General features: G+C 28.7%; 6 protein-coding genes across 20 annotated transcripts in view; 3 read left to right on the top strand and 3 right to left on the bottom strand.

The window, feature by feature from the left end:
* Nucleotides 1–12: 12 nt before the first annotated feature.
* LOC132908790 (uncharacterized) lies at nt 13–960 on the top strand. The gene is made up of 2 exons (XM_060963128.1): nt 13–244; nt 412–960. Exons 1-2 carry the CDS (start codon nt 221–223, stop codon nt 787–789), a joined length of 402 nt encoding a protein of 133 aa, XP_060819111.1. The 5' UTR covers nt 13–220; the 3' UTR covers nt 790–960.
* On the bottom strand, nt 782–2,469 carry LOC132908777 (arginase, hepatic). Its single transcript, XM_060963105.1, has 7 exons — nt 2,354–2,469; nt 2,212–2,284; nt 1,922–2,127; nt 1,687–1,850; nt 1,446–1,561; nt 1,256–1,378; nt 782–1,193 (listed from the first exon to the last, which is right to left on the bottom strand). The coding sequence occupies exons 1-7, from the start codon at nt 2,450–2,452 to the stop codon at nt 958–960; spliced, it is 1,017 nt and encodes a 338-aa protein (XP_060819088.1). The 5' UTR covers nt 2,453–2,469; the 3' UTR covers nt 782–957.
* Nucleotides 2,470–2,649: 180 nt separating this feature from the next.
* LOC132908771 (fumarate hydratase, mitochondrial-like) lies at nt 2,650–5,757 on the bottom strand. Of its 2 annotated transcripts, none has more exons than XM_060963097.1 (7): nt 5,466–5,757; nt 4,513–4,647; nt 4,227–4,427; nt 3,873–4,155; nt 3,536–3,798; nt 3,075–3,464; nt 2,650–2,998 (listed from the first exon to the last, which is right to left on the bottom strand). In XM_060963097.1, the coding sequence occupies exons 1-7, from the start codon at nt 5,589–5,591 to the stop codon at nt 2,870–2,872; spliced, it is 1,527 nt and encodes a 508-aa protein (XP_060819080.1). In that variant the 5' UTR covers nt 5,592–5,757; the 3' UTR covers nt 2,650–2,869. The 2 variants fall into 2 exon arrangements, with proteins under 2 accessions (XP_060819080.1, XP_060819081.1); XM_060963098.1 differs by lacking the exon at nt 5,466–5,757 and adding an exon at nt 4,725–4,848.
* A 32-nt stretch (nt 5,758–5,789) lies between these two features.
* On the top strand, nt 5,790–12,327 carry LOC132908775 (acyl-CoA:lysophosphatidylglycerol acyltransferase 1-like). Of its 2 annotated transcripts, none has more exons than XM_060963101.1 (6): nt 5,790–6,674; nt 7,557–7,774; nt 7,859–8,073; nt 8,156–8,429; nt 8,531–8,682; nt 8,761–12,327. In XM_060963101.1, the coding sequence occupies exons 1-6, from the start codon at nt 6,640–6,642 to the stop codon at nt 8,995–8,997; spliced, it is 1,131 nt and encodes a 376-aa protein (XP_060819084.1). In that variant the 5' UTR covers nt 5,790–6,639; the 3' UTR covers nt 8,998–12,327. The 2 variants fall into 2 exon arrangements, with proteins under 2 accessions (XP_060819084.1, XP_060819085.1); XM_060963102.1 differs by lacking the exon at nt 5,790–6,674 and adding an exon at nt 6,797–6,864.
* Nucleotides 12,328–12,506: 179 nt separating this feature from the next.
* LOC132908788 (N-alpha-acetyltransferase 20) lies at nt 12,507–13,762 on the top strand. Of its 2 annotated transcripts, XM_060963126.1 has the most exons (6): nt 12,507–12,687; nt 12,801–12,825; nt 12,960–13,050; nt 13,125–13,254; nt 13,355–13,491; nt 13,603–13,762. In XM_060963126.1, the coding sequence occupies exons 1-6, from the start codon at nt 12,635–12,637 to the stop codon at nt 13,686–13,688; spliced, it is 522 nt and encodes a 173-aa protein (XP_060819109.1). In that variant the 5' UTR covers nt 12,507–12,634; the 3' UTR covers nt 13,689–13,762. The 2 variants fall into 2 exon arrangements, with proteins under 2 accessions (XP_060819109.1, XP_060819110.1); XM_060963127.1 differs by lacking the exon at nt 12,960–13,050 and having other exon boundaries at nt 13,115–13,254.
* A 65-nt stretch (nt 13,763–13,827) lies between these two features.
* LOC132908754 (uncharacterized protein CG43867) overlaps nt 13,828–16,650 on the bottom strand; it is a 98,453-nt gene continuing 95,630 nt past the window's right edge. For all 12 annotated transcript variants that reach the window (XM_060963036.1, XM_060963034.1, XM_060963035.1 and 9 more), the window contains 5 exons: nt 16,453–16,589; nt 16,249–16,378; nt 15,966–16,175; nt 15,759–15,894; nt 13,828–15,687 (listed from right to left, as the gene is read on the bottom strand). In XM_060963036.1, coding sequence (XP_060819019.1) covers nt 15,623–15,687; nt 15,759–15,894; nt 15,966–16,175; nt 16,249–16,378; nt 16,453–16,589 — 678 coding nt within the window. In that variant the 3' untranslated portion in view covers nt 13,828–15,622. The remainder of the gene's footprint in view (nt 15,688–15,758; nt 15,895–15,965; nt 16,176–16,248; nt 16,379–16,452; nt 16,590–16,650) is intronic.

The following is a 16,650-nucleotide window of genomic DNA, read 5'->3' as shown; positions in this document are numbered from 1 at the left end:
ATATTTAGAATTTATTAATAACGTGTGTTTCATTATCAGCAGTGTCTGTTTCGTTATTGTATATTGTACTTAGATATTGTAATAGCAATTTATACTTATCGATAATGGAATAATATAAGTAAAAACATAATTGAATGCTGAACACGAGACAGTTCCGGTGTTTGTAAGGTTACTCCAAACGTATCCGTAAGAAAATATTTCCTTGCAAATTGATTAAAAGATGATGTTTACGAGACAATTAAAGGTATGTATTTAATACATGTAATAAATCAGTTTTGTGATTACTTACATACGTTATTATTTAAGAAATTTGCTTGTTATTTCTTTGCATAAAACCTAACCTACAAATTGTATAAAATAAAAGAAACAATTTGTAAATACGATAAAACTTTTTACCCATTTTATATCTAGATACCTCCGCTTAAGAATTTATCAGCAATAGCCCTTTTTGGAAGCATTGGTGTTACAATTACAGGACTTATTGTACGTTATGATGTAGAAAAAAAAGTTCGGCAAACAATAACATATAAAAATGCATTGAAATTATTTTATGATCATGAGGAAACCATTAAACATTTAGGAGAACCTATAAAGGAAGGAAGAATAACATTTCCAGACAATAAAACTGGTAATATTAAGAGATTTGGTATTTATGTAAAGGGAGCTAACGCTAGAGGACAATTATATTTTGAATATCAAGTTCAACCGGATGAAAGAAATGAAATAAAGAAGGTAGAAATTAAATTTAGCGATATTCCTGACAAGATGTTTGTGATTCATGAAAATTAGTGTATATAATAATGAAATATATTGTATTGTTTTGTTTCTCTCTTATATTTTTGTGGTACTGTTTAAAAGTGTACAAAAGTTTGTTATTATATAAGCTTCAAAGGAGGATTGACATGACAACTTGATTGTCTTCAACATTATAATATCATCAATAAAGATGATTATAATTTACCTAAATGTCTGTAACGGCATATCTGTAACACCTTTTGGAACTTTAAGACCTCTTCGTGTATAACCAAATCCAGCTTGAATAATGTGTATAGCAGCTTCAACAGTTAATTGAATATCATGTTGATTACCAATGAAAGGATTTACTTCTACAAGATCCACTGCATTTAGTCTTTTAGTTCTGTATAATATTTCCATTAAGTGAACAGCTTCTCTGAGTGACAATCCACCACGTACTAAAACAAATAAACTGCAAGAATTAGAATGAAAATTATTTAGACAAAAGCAGATAATTTACCAGGAGTTCCTGTACATGGTGCTTCTAATGGGTCTAAGGAATCAATATCAAAACTAACATGTAATGATTTTGATTCATTAGGATCTATTTTATTTAGTGCCATGTAAACAACATCATGAATACCTGGACAAAGATATCATTTAACAATTGATTTGTTAATGTTTTGGTCACCTTAAGTATATAATATTACCATATCTTTCAACATCTTCCATACCAAAAGCAGTAATACCAAATTTTTCAATAACTAGTCTTTCGTAACGATCAACAGATCTTAATCCAATATAAGCTACATTTCTAATTGATAACCTGTAAATAATTATAACATATTTAATATATTATTTTATCTATTTCGTTAATAATAATATTATTAACATTATTATATTATTATATAATAATAATAATATTATTATTGTAATATAATTACAAATTACATTGGCTGTTGCCAATCCATTCCTGGTAGATGTGGCCAGTAATCAGCTAATTCGGAAGTTAATAATGCTACAGGCATTCCATGAACATTTCCACTTTCGCTAGTTTTATTTGTATTTAGATCTGCATGAGCATCAACCCATATAACAGCTACATTTTCTTTTTCCTTTAATAGTATAAAATACAACATACAATGTGGAAAGAAAAAATTGTAATTTTTAAAGAAGTAAATTATACCTTAACATGACCATCTATAGTTCCAATTCCTACACTATGATCACCACCAATAGTCAATACTCGTCGATCATCTTTCAAAATTTCTTGAACTTTCTCAGATAAATAACTTGTACAGCCAGCAACATCACCCAAGTGTGACATGTTATTTACTCCATCTACATTCTTTGCTTTATATGAAATATCACCATAATCTTTCACATCTAACCCTTTTTTAATGTGCAGAGTTACAAAAATTAGATTTTTAATTTTTTAAACTGTTTGAAATCAGTGAAATATGTAATAATAATTACCTAATGATTTTAATTCTCGCACTAATCCAGCTGTTCTAATTGCCTCTGGACCATGTGCTACACCTTCCTTATGCTATATTTATAATTGCTGTATATTATTACTTTATATATTATGTTATTATATTACCATGTACTATAATACCTGTCCTTTATCAAATGGCACCCCAATTATTCCAACTTTACCATAATTGCGATTTCCAAGTCTGGTAATAACACTTTGTATTTTCTTTAATATATTCATTTTGTATATATGCTGTTTGAGTGTAGAATATAGTAAGCTGAAGGAACTGTCTATTGACCTATGCCCTCAGACTGTTATAATACATATCTGTTGTAATATAGATAACACATGAGATTTACAGCACAAATTATGACATAGTTGTGCAAGAACAGAACTTTAAAAAAATTTAAAAAGTTTATTAAATTGAGGATTACTACTTGTCTTAATATTTCGCATTTATTATGTGTAACATTTCTTATAAATGATTTATTATATAAGTTATTATTAAATATGTATAATTAATACACAATAAAAATATTTTTAATATTTGATAATAATAATACTTATATCACAATTTACAACACGTAAACAAAAAATTTATTCAATAGCTTACAATTAAAAAATCTTTATTCTTAACTTCTTTCTGTGTGCTAAAATTTATTTGGGACCAATCATATTTTCTGGTCTCACCCATTGATCAAATTGTTCTGCAGTTATGCCATTCTTCAATGCTGATTCTTTTAACGTGAGATTTTCTGCATGGGCTTGCTTGGCAATTTTAGCAGCCTGAAAAATATAATTTTTATATTATATTTGAAGACTGTAATAAACCAGTCTTCTTTTAATTAAAAAATTGTAATACCTTATCATAACCAATATGTGGATTTAAAGCAGTAACAAGCATTAAACTTTCATTCAAGAGTTTACTGATACGATCTACATTCGGTTTAATACCGACGACACAGTTCTTTGTAAATGAGGCACAGGCATCACCTAATAGTCTTGCAGATCTTAATGTATTTGCAACTATCATAGGTTTAAATACATTAAGCTCAAAGTGGCCATTACTTCCACCAATAGATACAGCAACTTGATTGCCCATGACTTGGCAACAAACCATAGTCATTGCTTCGCATTGTGTTGGATTAACTTTACCAGGCATAATAGAACTTCCTGGCTCATTTTCAGGAAGAGATAATTCCCCTAAACCGCATCGAGGTCCACTTCCCAAAAATCGAATATCATTAGCTATCTAAATAGAAATTTTATATAACATAAAATAACAGATATAGATTTTTTTAATCGAATAATCGTTAAACATACCTTCATAAGCGAAACTGCTACTGTATTCAGCGCACCATGCACTTCTACCATAGTATCTTTAGTCGCTAAAGCTTCAAATTTATTAGGAGCAGTTACAAATGGTAATCCAGTAATTTCTGCAATCTTTGCTGCTGATTTTTCTGCAAAACCTTTTGGTGCATTTAATCCTGTTCCTACTGCAGTACCACCAAGTGCTAGCTCATATAATCTTGGAAGAGTATCTTTTACCCTTTTAATGCCATTACAAACTTGTGCTGCATAACCTGTATTACAAATATTTGCTTTTATAAAAATAGTTTAATACATATATTTTAATCTTGAATATTTTAACCCCAACCTGAAAATTCTTGTCCTAGTGTCAAGGGCACAGCATCTTGAGTATGAGTTCTACCAATTTTTATAATATCTTTCCATGCATTAGCCTTTTCTTCTAATGCTGCATGTAATTTTTCCAAACCAGGAAGTAATACCCTGTTAATTTCCAAAGCAACTGCTATATGCATAGCAGTAGGAAATGTATCATTGCTACTTTGAGATTTATTTACATGATCATTTGGATGGACAGGATCCTTTGATCCAAGTTTACCACCGAGTAATTCAATTGCACGATTTGAAATTACCTAAATAAAATTAATAAACTAATTAAAAGTCTACCCAATTATACTTAAATTATTTAATAATGCGTTAATACCTCATTGGTGTTCATATTGCTTTGCGTTCCAGAACCTGTTTGCCAAATTACCAGTGGAAAATGATCATTATAAAGGTCTCCACATATAACATCATCTGCAGCTTTACTAATAGCATCTGCTATTTTTGCATCCATCCCATATTCTTTATTTACTAGTGCAGCAGCTTTCTTTAATATACCCATTGCGACAATAACCCCATACTAAAGAAATATTCAAAATATAAACTAAGAATGTTATATTCATTAAAACTTCCTTTCTCTATATTAAATAATTAGATTTCCTTACAGGCATTCGTTCAAAACTATCACCAATTGGAAAGTTCATTTTTGACCGCATTGTTTGTGCTCCATAATATTTATCAGCAGGAACCTTTAGTTCACCAAAAGTATCCCTTTCAATTCGAAATTCACCACTTGACTCCTGAAATTACAACATTAAAAATTTATTACAATACTAATGATGAAATTTGTTTATAAAAATAATTTGTGCTCATATACCATACTGAGAAGATAAATTATATAATAGAACTGAATGAATATAGCTTCAAAATCAGTACTATAGTAGTTTGAACAGAGGATATTGAAGGTCAGTCAGATGAAGCCAGTTATAAAACCATGTATGTGATAATATGTATGTAGATATGTACTCAAATAGGTTTTTATGCTTGTACAATATCAAATTGAAAAAAAGGGAACACAACACAAAAGAATTATATATATAAATATGTAATATAAAAATGAAATATATAAATATAGTATCTTCCGTTATATAAACATAAGGACTTAATACGTCACGTTTAATTAATATTTTTTATAAAATAAAAAATTTGTATCATACCATTTAGTTTTATAAAATTCATTAAATAATCTCTATTTTCATTGAAAAAGTTTTAGTTTTCGTTTTAGAAATGATTAATCCAATTAAATGTCAGACGCGTTCAATTGTTATATTACAAATGACATCGTAACATCTCAAAAATATGCTAAACAAATTATTTATGACAAGACAGTACATTTTTTGTTTATAATATTCTGTGAAATTATTTTAAGAATTAGTTCTTTAATGATTATGTAAAAATAATGCACGAACTAATTTAAAGATTTTAGGCGAGAATAGTAGAAAAGAGTAAATTACGAGAAAAGATAAATAAAATAATCTAGCTATAAATTTAAGAAAGCGTTATTGAGAAATAATATATTTTTAAGTCATAAGATTTATTTTATATGACATAGTAGTACCTTTTTATTGCCTTTAGAAACTACCGATGTATACAATGACAGCCTTAATGTTAAAAGAGCCGATGATTTCTTTAATTCCAATAATCCATGATTGATAAGTGAACATTTCAATAAACTTAACGTCATTTTAATAATTTTAAACGTTTAGTTTTTTCAACAATCGTTTCAAAAATTAAAAACGATCGAAAGAATAAGTAAAAACGACTGAAAACGGCACAAGAGTAGAGGCTCCGATAGAATTGTGCACTAACGAGTAGCTTGAAAGCTAAGCACAAAATATGCTATAGTTAGATAGATTCTACGTGAGCTAAGCGAAGATATCAATTTTATTGCAGTTGCAAACATACAGTCAATATATTGTGCGCAAATAAATAAGACCGTGATTGGTTTATTTAGTTCATTAATTGATTTTAATTAGTTTAATATTATTATAAGTAAAGATGTATTCTGTTAGACTGCAATAAGATTATTTGGATTTTATGAAGTGTTATTGTTATAAAAACTGTCTTAGATATATTTTAATAGAAACATGTAAAAGAAGTAATCGAAAAGTTTACATGTTGGTATTTGAAATTTCTGATTGGTGAGCTACCATCCTGGTTTCCAAAAACATGAACTTTCAAACATACCATATAAACATACCCATGAAATTTTTTTCTTTTTAAATTGTTCTACTTTCAATTACGAATACAATGTCGACCAATTAATAGTATGTTAATTATTGGCGAAATTATGTAGTATTTTTCCAACCTATTAACTTTCGTCGCCATTGTATTTATGTTATATGTGCGTGGTGGTATTGCGTGTAGTTGAAGTAACAAAATTATGGTGTATTTTTGAAAAAACGTCATCCAAATAGTAGTCGATAACAAACTGATAAATTTGTATAACATGGTCTTATCATACTAGTCGTGTGTCAATTGGAACTAGGAATTTCTAGTGATATCGAGAGTAATTATTCAACGATTAAACGAAGCGGTTAACACGCTTATTGAATTTTAACAACTTTAGCAAAATTTTAAGATTTACGTCTCATGTAAACAGCACGAGAATCTTTACATGTCATCCCGCTTAATGATCCTTCTTATGTAATTTATGCAAAAGGGAATGCTATGCACAAAAAATTGTGGTTAAAACTTCGTCGAGTTTGCATTACAAGTGGTGTCTTTCGAAAATGACTGACTTTTCTTCCTTTTCTACTTTTACGAGGTAAGTTAAAACCGTGTTTTATCAAATGCAACATGCCCCGTTCCCAACTTCTATGTAAATAAACAAAAGTTTCTTACTACAATTACAAGTTATTTTACGAACAACATGTCTTCCAACTTTTAATTTGATAAAAAATACGTTTTATATCCTTAACCTAGAATGTCACGAGTACCGGGCTTCTTGTTCTCAAGTAATTTCTAAAATAATTTGAAATCATTGTAGTATTTCATGTTAATCAGTTGTATTCTTTAATTTCTTGTAATATATGTTTAAAATTTATTTGACTGAGATATGAAACCCAACTTTGGTATATAATCATTGCACATAACCGATCATTGATATTACATTAACTTATTTTTCAATTAAAATCCTGGAAAAAAGCTTAATTTTAAGTTTAGAAAGCGTAATGTGCTTTGGAGAAGTAATTTTTAAAATTAAGAAGTTTTGTATGATATTTATTGGTTTTATTTAAAATGTTGTTTAAGTTGTGAGTTAAAGTGTGATTTAAGTATAATTATCTAAAATAAATGTTTTCAAAAGTTAATTATTGTAATCAAGGAACAAAATATCAATAAGAGTCTTACGAGCAAAGATAATATTATTCCTTTTTGCAAAGTTATATGATGAAATTTTACATTAGTATGACAAATATTATTACAAACAAAGCATGTTTTTGTATATTTATTGGATGCAAATTAATTTTTATGTGAAGAAATCACATTATTCTATTAAATTATAGTTTAGCCATATTATTATGAAAGATATAAAGAATAGTCTTATAAGTTTAATAAAAAAGTTTAACAAAAGAAATGAAAATAAATATTTGAGTATTTAAGAATTATTTTTATGACTATAAATTTTAGTGTATTTATGAATTTGCAGGGTAATCAATAAAGTATTAAATTTTGTAAAATGTACTATTAGAACCAGTTTTGTGATACTCAACAATATTTATTGTATACCAACATATGTAGTATGGATGACATTATTGTTCCCTGTAAAAGTTTACCAACCACAAGTATATTGGAGAATCGAAGGATTATTTTTCCATTGGCTATTAGCAATGGTATCCACGTGGACTTGGTCTGCAGGTTATGATAGTGAGTATACAAATAATTTATATATTTAATTAAAATAGCAATATTAAAATAATACTGAAATAACAAATAACATTTAATTTATAGTAATAGAACAAGGTGATGATATACAAGAAATTATTAGTGAAAGAACATTAGTAATAGCAAATCATCAAAGTACTGGTGATGTTCCTATACTCATGACAACATTTAATGCTAAGCCAAATGTGTTACCTAATCTAATGTGGATTATGGATAGGATTTTTAAATTTACTAACTTTGGTATAGTTTCTATTTTACACCAGGACTTCTTCATTGTATCTGTAAGTGACTATAGATTTGTTAGTTTATTAATAATATCTTAAGTAACTGGGTTACTTTATTTTTGATGATATTTTGTGTTAGGGTCGAAAACAAAGGGAAGGAAGTTTAAAAAAGCTAGAAAAGCATTTAAAAGAATCATATATTCCACTGAGCAGAAAATGGATGGTTCTCTTCCCAGAAGGAGGTTTTTTATGTAAAAGACGAGAGACATCACAAAAATATGCTAAAAAGAATAATTTGCCAATTCTTGAAAATGTAACGTTACCGCGGGTAGGAGCAATGCAAACTATATTTGATACGATTGGTCCATCACAAGAAAATAATACAGCAGAACAACATTTGAACAGTAGGCCAAGTAAATAATTTTATAGAAACTGTAGTTTAACTTAAGTTCATGTTTAATTACAATATATTAGGTAATAATATATATTGCTAATCTGTATAAACTTTTTATAGATATGACGGCAGCTAAACCACAAATCAATTGGATTCTAGATATAACGATAGCATATCCTCAAGGTAAACCACTTGACTTACCAACAATTATAACTGGTTCGCGACCACCATGTGAAACAGTATTATTTTACCGAGTTTTTCCTAGTTCAGTGGTGAGTTTTTTAAACATATGTAGATCGTCACTCATTCATATTTTCTATGAGAATATTTTATTACATCATTGATTTTAGGTTCCACGAGAACCAGAATTATTGTCTAAATGGTTATATGATAGATGGGTTGAAAAAGAATCACTTTTGGAAAACTTTTACAAGTATGGATCATTTCTTGGCACCCAGGCACCTGTCAATGAAGGTTCTAAAATCCATCAGGATCCATTGAGATTCCTAGTCCTTCATTTATTTTTTATAACATCTAGTTATATACATTATAATATGTTTACGTATGTACTATCTTGCTTCTGGTAAAGCGTTTTATACTATACAAGAAATTACGTTCAAATATGTAAGTAAAATTAAATTGTAGTAAAGTAAAAAATATTCCTGCCTCAAATATTATTCTTGATGTTGACTAACAAAACTAACGGATGTATGGATTGTCAATTTCAAATGAATGTTTATAATCTAATTATGCCATAGATAGTGAATTACAAGTACCCGTTTCGTTACCATTCAGATTTAATCGTCATTATTTGCCTATTTTGTTGGTGGTACGAATATAATTTCAAGTATGCTTCATATTACAACAAGTTATCAACAACTTTATGCAGGACTGGGATCTCCAAAAATATTAATTTGAGACACTTATTTGCTGCTATTTTTCCATATTGACCTCACAACAATAACTTACAGTTCGCGGTATAGTATAAAACGCTTATATTTGGTAAACAAAATTAATAATAACAGTTCGTTAGTAAGTTTATTTTAATTGGATAACTAGTAATTCAAGATAATATCAGTATATTTTATTAAGTATCGACGCTTAAATTTCTGGATATATAAAGCTTCATAATATTTTGCATGAAATACTACTAAGTTTTAAAAACGATTCAAGTTTTTTTTTTTATAATAAATTCACGATAAAATTACACTTCAATATTCATATTACCTATATAAAAAAATAATTTAATGTTTGTTGATTCAATTACTATATCTAATGCTACTAGTTGCATGATAGTTTTAAAACATTCTCTATTGATATAAATGTTATCTTTTTATTTGTTCATTTATTATAAATTGCAAAAATGTATCTATATTTGATTATTTGTCTGGAGGACTTGGCAGCATTTCAGGCGATTTTCATAGTATCCTGCACGTATGTTTTGTAATACAATATCTTAAATATTATCTTGAAATGGAATTGCGAAATGTAATAGTAAATTGTTACTGCTGTTTTAAAGCAGTGATAGTAAATACCATTTCAAAGAATATCCATTTATTTGTGATACATGATAAGAAAAAAGTATTTTTCAATGCGAAGTCAATCATATAAACATAATTTTTTAAATTACATACTAGAAAACTTATATAAGTTCATAACTCTATGAAGAAGTAGATGTGAAATTTGACGTAAATTGTTTTGAAACTTGGCAGAAATAAAAATAAAATAATATCTTTGGAAATCTGTCAAAATAATTAAGGTGTGTACTTTATTGTTAAACTTCAACCAATAATAACGCTGTTCAGTGAAAGAAGACGATACGTCAGCCGTGCCTTGTTCCTACGGACAAACCTCAGTGTTAATTGTATATACGCATATGCAAATCTCATGCATAATTTTCATAGTCAAATCAACGCCTACAATTAGTTCTTAAGATATTCATATTACATCACTTTATAAAGGAGGAACTCATATTTGCATGTATGTAGAAATAATAGAGTTATTAAAGACAGGTTTTCAATGCTGCCTAATTGGTTATTGTAAAATAAACGTATAGTCCAAATCGAAAGCAATTTCTAGACTGATGGATCAAAGAAGTAATTAGCCAATGCACACATAAAATAAATATTCCTTGTCATGGAATAGCTGTAGTAGTTAAATTTTGGTTATGATCATTATTAATGGGAAGTTTTTAAAATGTAACAAATTCAAAAAGATCAATGTTGATATCAACTGATAGACGTAGATATTATTTATGTATAAAAGACTAAGTTTCTATAATATACAATTGCTCGTATTAAAACACGGAAGTTTCGAACACATAAATTTATATGAAAGGACACTGTGTTATTAAAATATACTATTATTCCTGACATCTTTTGCATTTGATTGCATTTAATATAAAATATGTAGACACAAACTATCTTCAAGTATCTTACAGGCAGTATCATGATAGGAAAAAATGATAAAATCAAAAGAATTTAGATTTGCGAATTCACTGATTTCTTGTATCCTATTTATGTCATAAATGCATTTTTACTTGATAAGATGATAAAACGCTGTTATTGTTTTATTTAAGAGAATACTTTAAATCATGATTAAATCTCTAGTCTTGGTAGCAAATTTTAGAAACGATAAAACGAGGTTCTAAATATGTCACCAATTGTACTATAAGGGATTATTAAATTTATGAAAATAATTTATGTTTTTGCATTACGAAAACTGCAGTACGTCGTTTAAAGTTACTCAATTAAAAGAAATAAAATTAACTACATTGCTAATAAAAAAAAAAAGGTTACAAAATATACATTAAGATTCTGCTAATACTTAATTGTAATGTAAAAATATCATAAATAAGTTCTTATTTATGTTTAAGAATATAGAAAGGAAACAAAACAAAATGTAACATAATGCTAATTGCATAATAACGTATTTACTCCATTATAAGGGCCAATATTTTCGAGATATTTAGCCACATTAGATTTAAAATAAAACATATAGTACAATAAAAATTAAAATGTCAAGATTCATTAATAATACAAAATGCTGTAATTAAAAACAATGTTGTATTTATTACAAAATATATTTATAACTCTATGGTTATTATATTAAGCATTTATTTCTGTGCTGTGTGTGAATTGCAAAGCATATTGTTGAAACCTATCACATTTTATACAGTACACTCTCTAACAAAATATCAGTATAGAGAAAAAAACTAAATAATGAAGAACTGGTTGTGTTTGCTTGTGCTTTAATTTTTTTACTTTTAGTACTTTCATAAAAGTATTTCTATAAGAGACAGCTATTTATATGTATTATATTTCAAACTTAGCCTTGTTATTATTACAATATCAAAGCGTGTTTTACATATTATTACCTTATATTCTTTTTTAAAAATATACATACTTAGCATTTAAGATTTATAATGTTATAGATAAAATAAAAATACTGAAGTTGAAGACTTTACAGTATATACTGATATTTGCAACATTAGTGTCCTGTATGAAAGGTGTTTAGAAGCTTTGATTTTATACTTGTACATTGCATACGGTTTTTTAAAAAGTATAAACATATAGCTAAAAAAGTGTTTAACTATTTTTTCAGAAGAAAGTCATTGTAACAATGAATTTTTAATATCCGCGAAGGAGATGTGTAACGCTCAAAAAATGATAGGTCATTTCTGTGCAATGCACGAGGCAAATATATTACACTTCATATTTGTATCATAAAAATGTTTACACAATTTGCCGTGTTTTTGACTGCATCTTAGGTATGACAGCATATTGATATTCATAAATATTATATAAAAATAAATGTAAAAAAGATGTAACTTAGCGTAAGTCCCCGAAATTTTACAAGAAAATACCTTGCTTGTATTCTTTTCTTATAAGAACTTTAATAAAATTGTTTTTAAATTACGTATAAAACTTTTCTTGCATAATTTAATTTGTTATCATATGCATTCATTAATTTATTTTTCCTTTGATAGAACGTCTTTTAATGAATCATACGTATTGAAGTAGAATGAAATTTTGAAATTCCACAAGGTGGTGCAGTGGCGACGCGCAGTATCAGATGAATAAATTACACTAGTTGCATTTACTTGATCTGGATCTGAGCAGATCTGAGTTTGGATTAGTTTGGTTTTAGTGTTGATAGAGTCTTCCTGTGGTAAATCACGTTTATATCACGTTTATTTACTTAATATTTTATTGCATTTAAAACATGACTACTCTTAGGCCTTTCACATGCAACGATTTATTTAAATTTAACAATGTGTGAGTATCGAAATATGTATTTATCAATTGCTAATATTGTGTTTAACCTAAATATACAATTTTGAATGAAAACAGTTATTTACTAGCATTTGTAATCATTCTATTTTTTATAGAAATTTAGATCCACTTACGGAGACAGTATCCTTTAAATATCTTATATTTTATTACGTTTGTTCTTTAAAGTAAACATATTTATTTAGTATACAATTTTGGTATATATTTTTCTTAATTTTAAACTTGTTAAAATTTTACTTGGTAAAATTTTAAACTAGTATGGACTTTCTTTTTATACACACTATCTAGCACATTGGCCAGAGTATTTTCAAGTAGCTGAATCGCCAAGTGGAGAAATTATGGGTTATAGTAAGTTTTTTTCTTGTATCATATAAGATACGTCTCTTTGATAGTGCATTATAATCAATATTAGAAATTTAAAGTTATGGGTAAGGCAGAAGGGCAAGGGGAGAACTGGCATGGTCATATAACAGCTCTTACAGTTTCTCCTAATTATAGGAGATTAGGTTTGGCTGCAATGTTAATAGAATTTTTAGAGAAGGTTTCAGAAAAGTAAGTTTAATGGTGAAATATGGCTTGATAACCATATATATATATATATAATATGGCTTGATACATATTCTATGTTTCAATGTATTTTATATCATTACAGAAAGCAAGCATATTTTGTAGATCTCTTTGTAAGAGTTAGTAATAAGGTGGCAATCAAAATGTATCAACAGTTAGGATATATTGTTTATAGGACTGTTTTAGAATATTATACTGGAAACCCAGATGAAGATGCTTTTGGTATACAAATTAATGTTATTTTTCACAAATTAAATAATTACAAATTAAATGTTATTTTTGTAAAAAAATTTTAAAATATAAATTAAATATTCTGTTCTTTTCTTCTTTCAGACATGAGAAAGGCTCTTTCAAGAGATGTAAAGAAAAAATCAGTAATACCATTAACTCATCCTGTAAGACCTGAAGAAATAGACTGAATCTATATTATGATTATGTATATTGGATTTAATGTACAAGGATTTAATCTAAAATAAATGATAGAATTATGAGAGGTATATAAATTTTATCATATGATAAGGTTTTTAATATGTACAGTAAATAAATAGTCTCTCAAAGTGTAGATCCGAGCAGTTTATTTTTCTTCCTGTACAATAGTACAATGCTTTTCGCTCACACCGCTCGTGCCCTTATGCGTCGTTTTATGCGAATAAATAATAAATAGAAATGTAAGGTGGTAGGCTCAGAATATTCTGTAGACAGCTAGACGATCGCAAGAAATTTCTACCACGATTGTAGCCTTTATCAGCTGCCCTCTTCTCATTCTACTATATTTAGAAACTTAAGACTAAGGTGATATTTACAGATCAGTGACTCTTTTTTACTGCATCATGATACAAAGGTGCTAAGCACCTAAATAGTAGCATTTCATTGCGTATTATAAAAATTAAAGACAAAATGTCGTTCTTGCATATCTTTGTACTGCTCCCAGTAATCTGAGGTTTCTATCGTTTTTTATTTTATATAAATCTTCAATGCGCTAAACAAAGCCGTGCATAGAGTTACTTTGTCTATACTGCTCAGAGAGGCACAGTCACACTCAGCCTATCTCAGGAATTATAAAATTATAGAAGTCTTGTACATATTGCACGAAAGCCCTACTTTTAAACTTTTATTTATTTCTGGATACTAAAGAGAAGGAAGACATTTGCTAGTTATGTAGGACACGTCAAGCGAGTACAAAACTTCTATACATGACGGGATCATCGTTTAATTAGTACAAAAATGTTGCACGTATGTTACCGCAGGAACGATACTAATTATTAAAGAAAACGCGTTCCCATTACATCTATTTGGTCGTGTCCTTATAAAACGAACTTATTTGCTTAAACATTAAATAAATATAAAATATGAGACTAGCTGTTATCAAAATAACATGATAATGCGTAAGTTGCATTTGTCACCTTCCGTACAAAGAATTTTTTTCTTATGATTGAGCTTAAATTCAACCAGACTTAAAGTTAATACTGTCTGTACTTACTGTCACTAATCAACCGTATTTTTCAAATTAGTCATTATAAGATATAAAAGAAGTAATTAATCAATGCAATAAAAAATCTTGTACAACACTTTTTAAATTAAAACAGATCATTATGTGAATAATGTAGTGATCGAAGGTAAGTTTTGAATTTACAATGACAGTAGGTACAGTTATTACGCTTGAAATATCTTTATATTTGAAAAATCTAAATACTTATATCCATGTGTTTGTTTTTATTTGCACTGCAAAGCAATTGCAGGCTCCTCGTACGTGTACTGCGATCGATTTGGCAAGAAATAAGAATTTCGTCGACATATTCTCACATTAAAGACAAAGGTATCGCTGCATCACTCACTAGACTTCTAAACATCCATTAACTCCGATTAATTATATACATATGTGATACATCACTTCTGCATCCTTATCTTACGCTAAACGTTTTGAATTTGGTATATAAATACGGTAGCAAAAAGTTTCAGCACGATGCCTTAGCTTTTTTTAATGAAATTATTCGATGTAATTTCAGACATACTAATTTATTTTAGGCAGTGTTGCAAATCGTTTTCGATTAATTTCAGTCACCCACGTTTAAATCGCGTTAACGTGGACCACAGAGTTTTGCATGCTATCAGGTATGTACACAAAAACGTTGTCTGTCAAGCATCATCTCTAATTTACACAAAACGCAACTAAAATCAACTACAGCGCACACGTTGCTGAGCGTCGTCCAGTGTATCGTTTTACGCAAATTCTTACAATACAGCCTGTAGTACCTTCGAATATAAAGTTAGTGCCTTGGCAGGATCAGACTTTCATGAACGAAGTGCCGTATTCCCCTGCTTCTTTTTCCCAATTCGATTGACCAGTCTTTTTTTAAGGTCTTTGGTGGTCTGGCGTCGACTTTAAAATATCTGGTTGCGTTGGAAGACAGCCTGAACCTAGTTTAATTGTTATTCAATCAGTAAAAACAGAGGAAAAATGAAATACAAAAGTATGTATTTTTACAAACCGGTTGTAGGTCTTAGGGTCGATTTGATGGATCTGTGAGACCCATTTCGAGTTAATGTGTTCATCTGTGGTGTGCCAGGTAAAGTATGTCCCAAGGCGTTCATGTAATCGGCAATCAACAATGTTATCTCCAGAATCTGTACAGATGAGAATAGATAATATTTAATATTTAGAAATCTTGTTTTAATTAGATTGCTCGATGATATACCTTAGGTTTTGATAGAGCAAATAAAAGTTTTTGTTCAGCTGCTCCTTCGTCAGGGCAAGCGACCAGCATAAAATCATCCAAACATCCTCCGAATGTAACTATGTTCGCATAATTATAACGACACATCACTGCCATCGTTTGTAATTCTAGAAGAGTAACACTATCTTCGGAAACGGCTATCCATACGGTTATCGGTTCAGCTTGCTTCAACTACGAAACAAGATATTTTTAAATAATTTTCTTTTTCATTTTTATTTATCTATAAATATATGCCGTTATTAACCTTTGCTTGATAGAGTGTAGCTCCGAAGAAAGGCCACTTCCTGGTACAAGTTAGATATATGCGAACACAGTCTAATACACTACGACCTTTTAACGCAATCCACTTTTCTTGAAGTTTTTCTTGTAATTCTCTGCAACAAGAAATCCATGATTGTAAACATAGCTGATACTTATTTATGTTTTTTGTAATTTACATGGTACTTGCCTTAATTGCTCGGCAGTGATGTTTGTCCGATATCGTATGGGATAAAATTTGTCTAAAGCTTGAAGCACCAAATGATGGGGATTGCATCCTGGGCCACTGCCTCGAGCTTTATCGTTGTTATATTCACCAAAATCGATCTACAACGTTTCATCGTTACATTAACAGTATTTTCATTAAAGAACTGTACCATTATTTTCG

This window comes from Bombus pascuorum, chromosome 7 (assembly GCF_905332965.1).
Source record: "Bombus pascuorum chromosome 7, iyBomPasc1.1, whole genome shotgun sequence".
Classification (NCBI taxonomy): Eukaryota; Metazoa; Arthropoda; class Insecta; order Hymenoptera; family Apidae; genus Bombus; species Bombus pascuorum.
Note: the sequence above shows the minus strand (reverse complement) of the source record. Positions and strands in the feature narration are given on the sequence as shown.

What these genes read in the sequence shown, in the direction of transcription:
- LOC132908775 (XM_060963101.1), top strand. Translation starts at nt 6,640, where the DNA reads ATGACTGACTTTTCTTCCTTTTCTACTTTTACGAG. An exon ending in TCCTTTTCTACTTTTACGAG is followed by an intron (nt 6,675 to 7,556) that starts GTAAGTTAAAAC and finishes ATGAATTTGCAG; the next exon opens with GGTAATCAATAAAGTATTAA. An exon ending in AGGACTTCTTCATTGTATCT is followed by an intron (nt 8,074 to 8,155) that starts GTAAGTGACTAT and finishes ATTTTGTGTTAG; the next exon opens with GGTCGAAAACAAAGGGAAGG.
- LOC132908788 (XM_060963126.1), top strand. Translation starts at nt 12,635, where the DNA reads ATGACTACTCTTAGGCCTTTCACATGCAACGATTTATTTAAATTTAAC. An exon ending in TAGATCCACTTACGGAGACA is followed by an intron (nt 12,826 to 12,959) that starts GTATCCTTTAAA and finishes ATTTTAAACTAG; the next exon opens with TATGGACTTTCTTTTTATAC. An exon ending in TGGAGAAATTATGGGTTATA is followed by an intron (nt 13,051 to 13,124) that starts GTAAGTTTTTTT and finishes AGAAATTTAAAG; the next exon opens with TTATGGGTAAGGCAGAAGGG.
- LOC132908790 (XM_060963128.1), top strand. Translation starts at nt 221, where the DNA reads ATGATGTTTACGAGACAATTAAAG. An exon ending in TGTTTACGAGACAATTAAAG is followed by an intron (nt 245 to 411) that starts GTATGTATTTAA and finishes TTTTATATCTAG; the next exon opens with ATACCTCCGCTTAAGAATTT.
- LOC132908777 (XM_060963105.1), bottom strand. Translation starts at nt 2,452, where the DNA reads ATGAATATATTAAAGAAAATACAAAGTGTTATTACCAGACTTGGAAAT. An exon ending in GGAAGATGTTGAAAGATATG is followed by an intron (nt 1,379 to 1,445) that starts GTAATATTATAT and finishes ATCTTTGTCCAG; the next exon opens with GTATTCATGATGTTGTTTAC. An exon ending in ACCATGTACAGGAACTCCTG is followed by an intron (nt 1,194 to 1,255) that starts GTAAATTATCTG and finishes TATTTGTTTTAG; the next exon opens with TACGTGGTGGATTGTCACTC.
- LOC132908771 (XM_060963097.1), bottom strand. Translation starts at nt 5,591, where the DNA reads ATGACGTTAAGTTTATTGAAATGTTCACTTATCAATCATGGATTATTG. An exon ending in TTTCTAAAGGCAATAAAAAG is followed by an intron (nt 4,648 to 5,465) that starts GTACTACTATGT and finishes TTGTAATTTCAG; the next exon opens with GAGTCAAGTGGTGAATTTCG. An exon ending in GCAATATGAACACCAATGAG is followed by an intron (nt 4,156 to 4,226) that starts GTATTAACGCAT and finishes AATTTTATTTAG; the next exon opens with GTAATTTCAAATCGTGCAAT.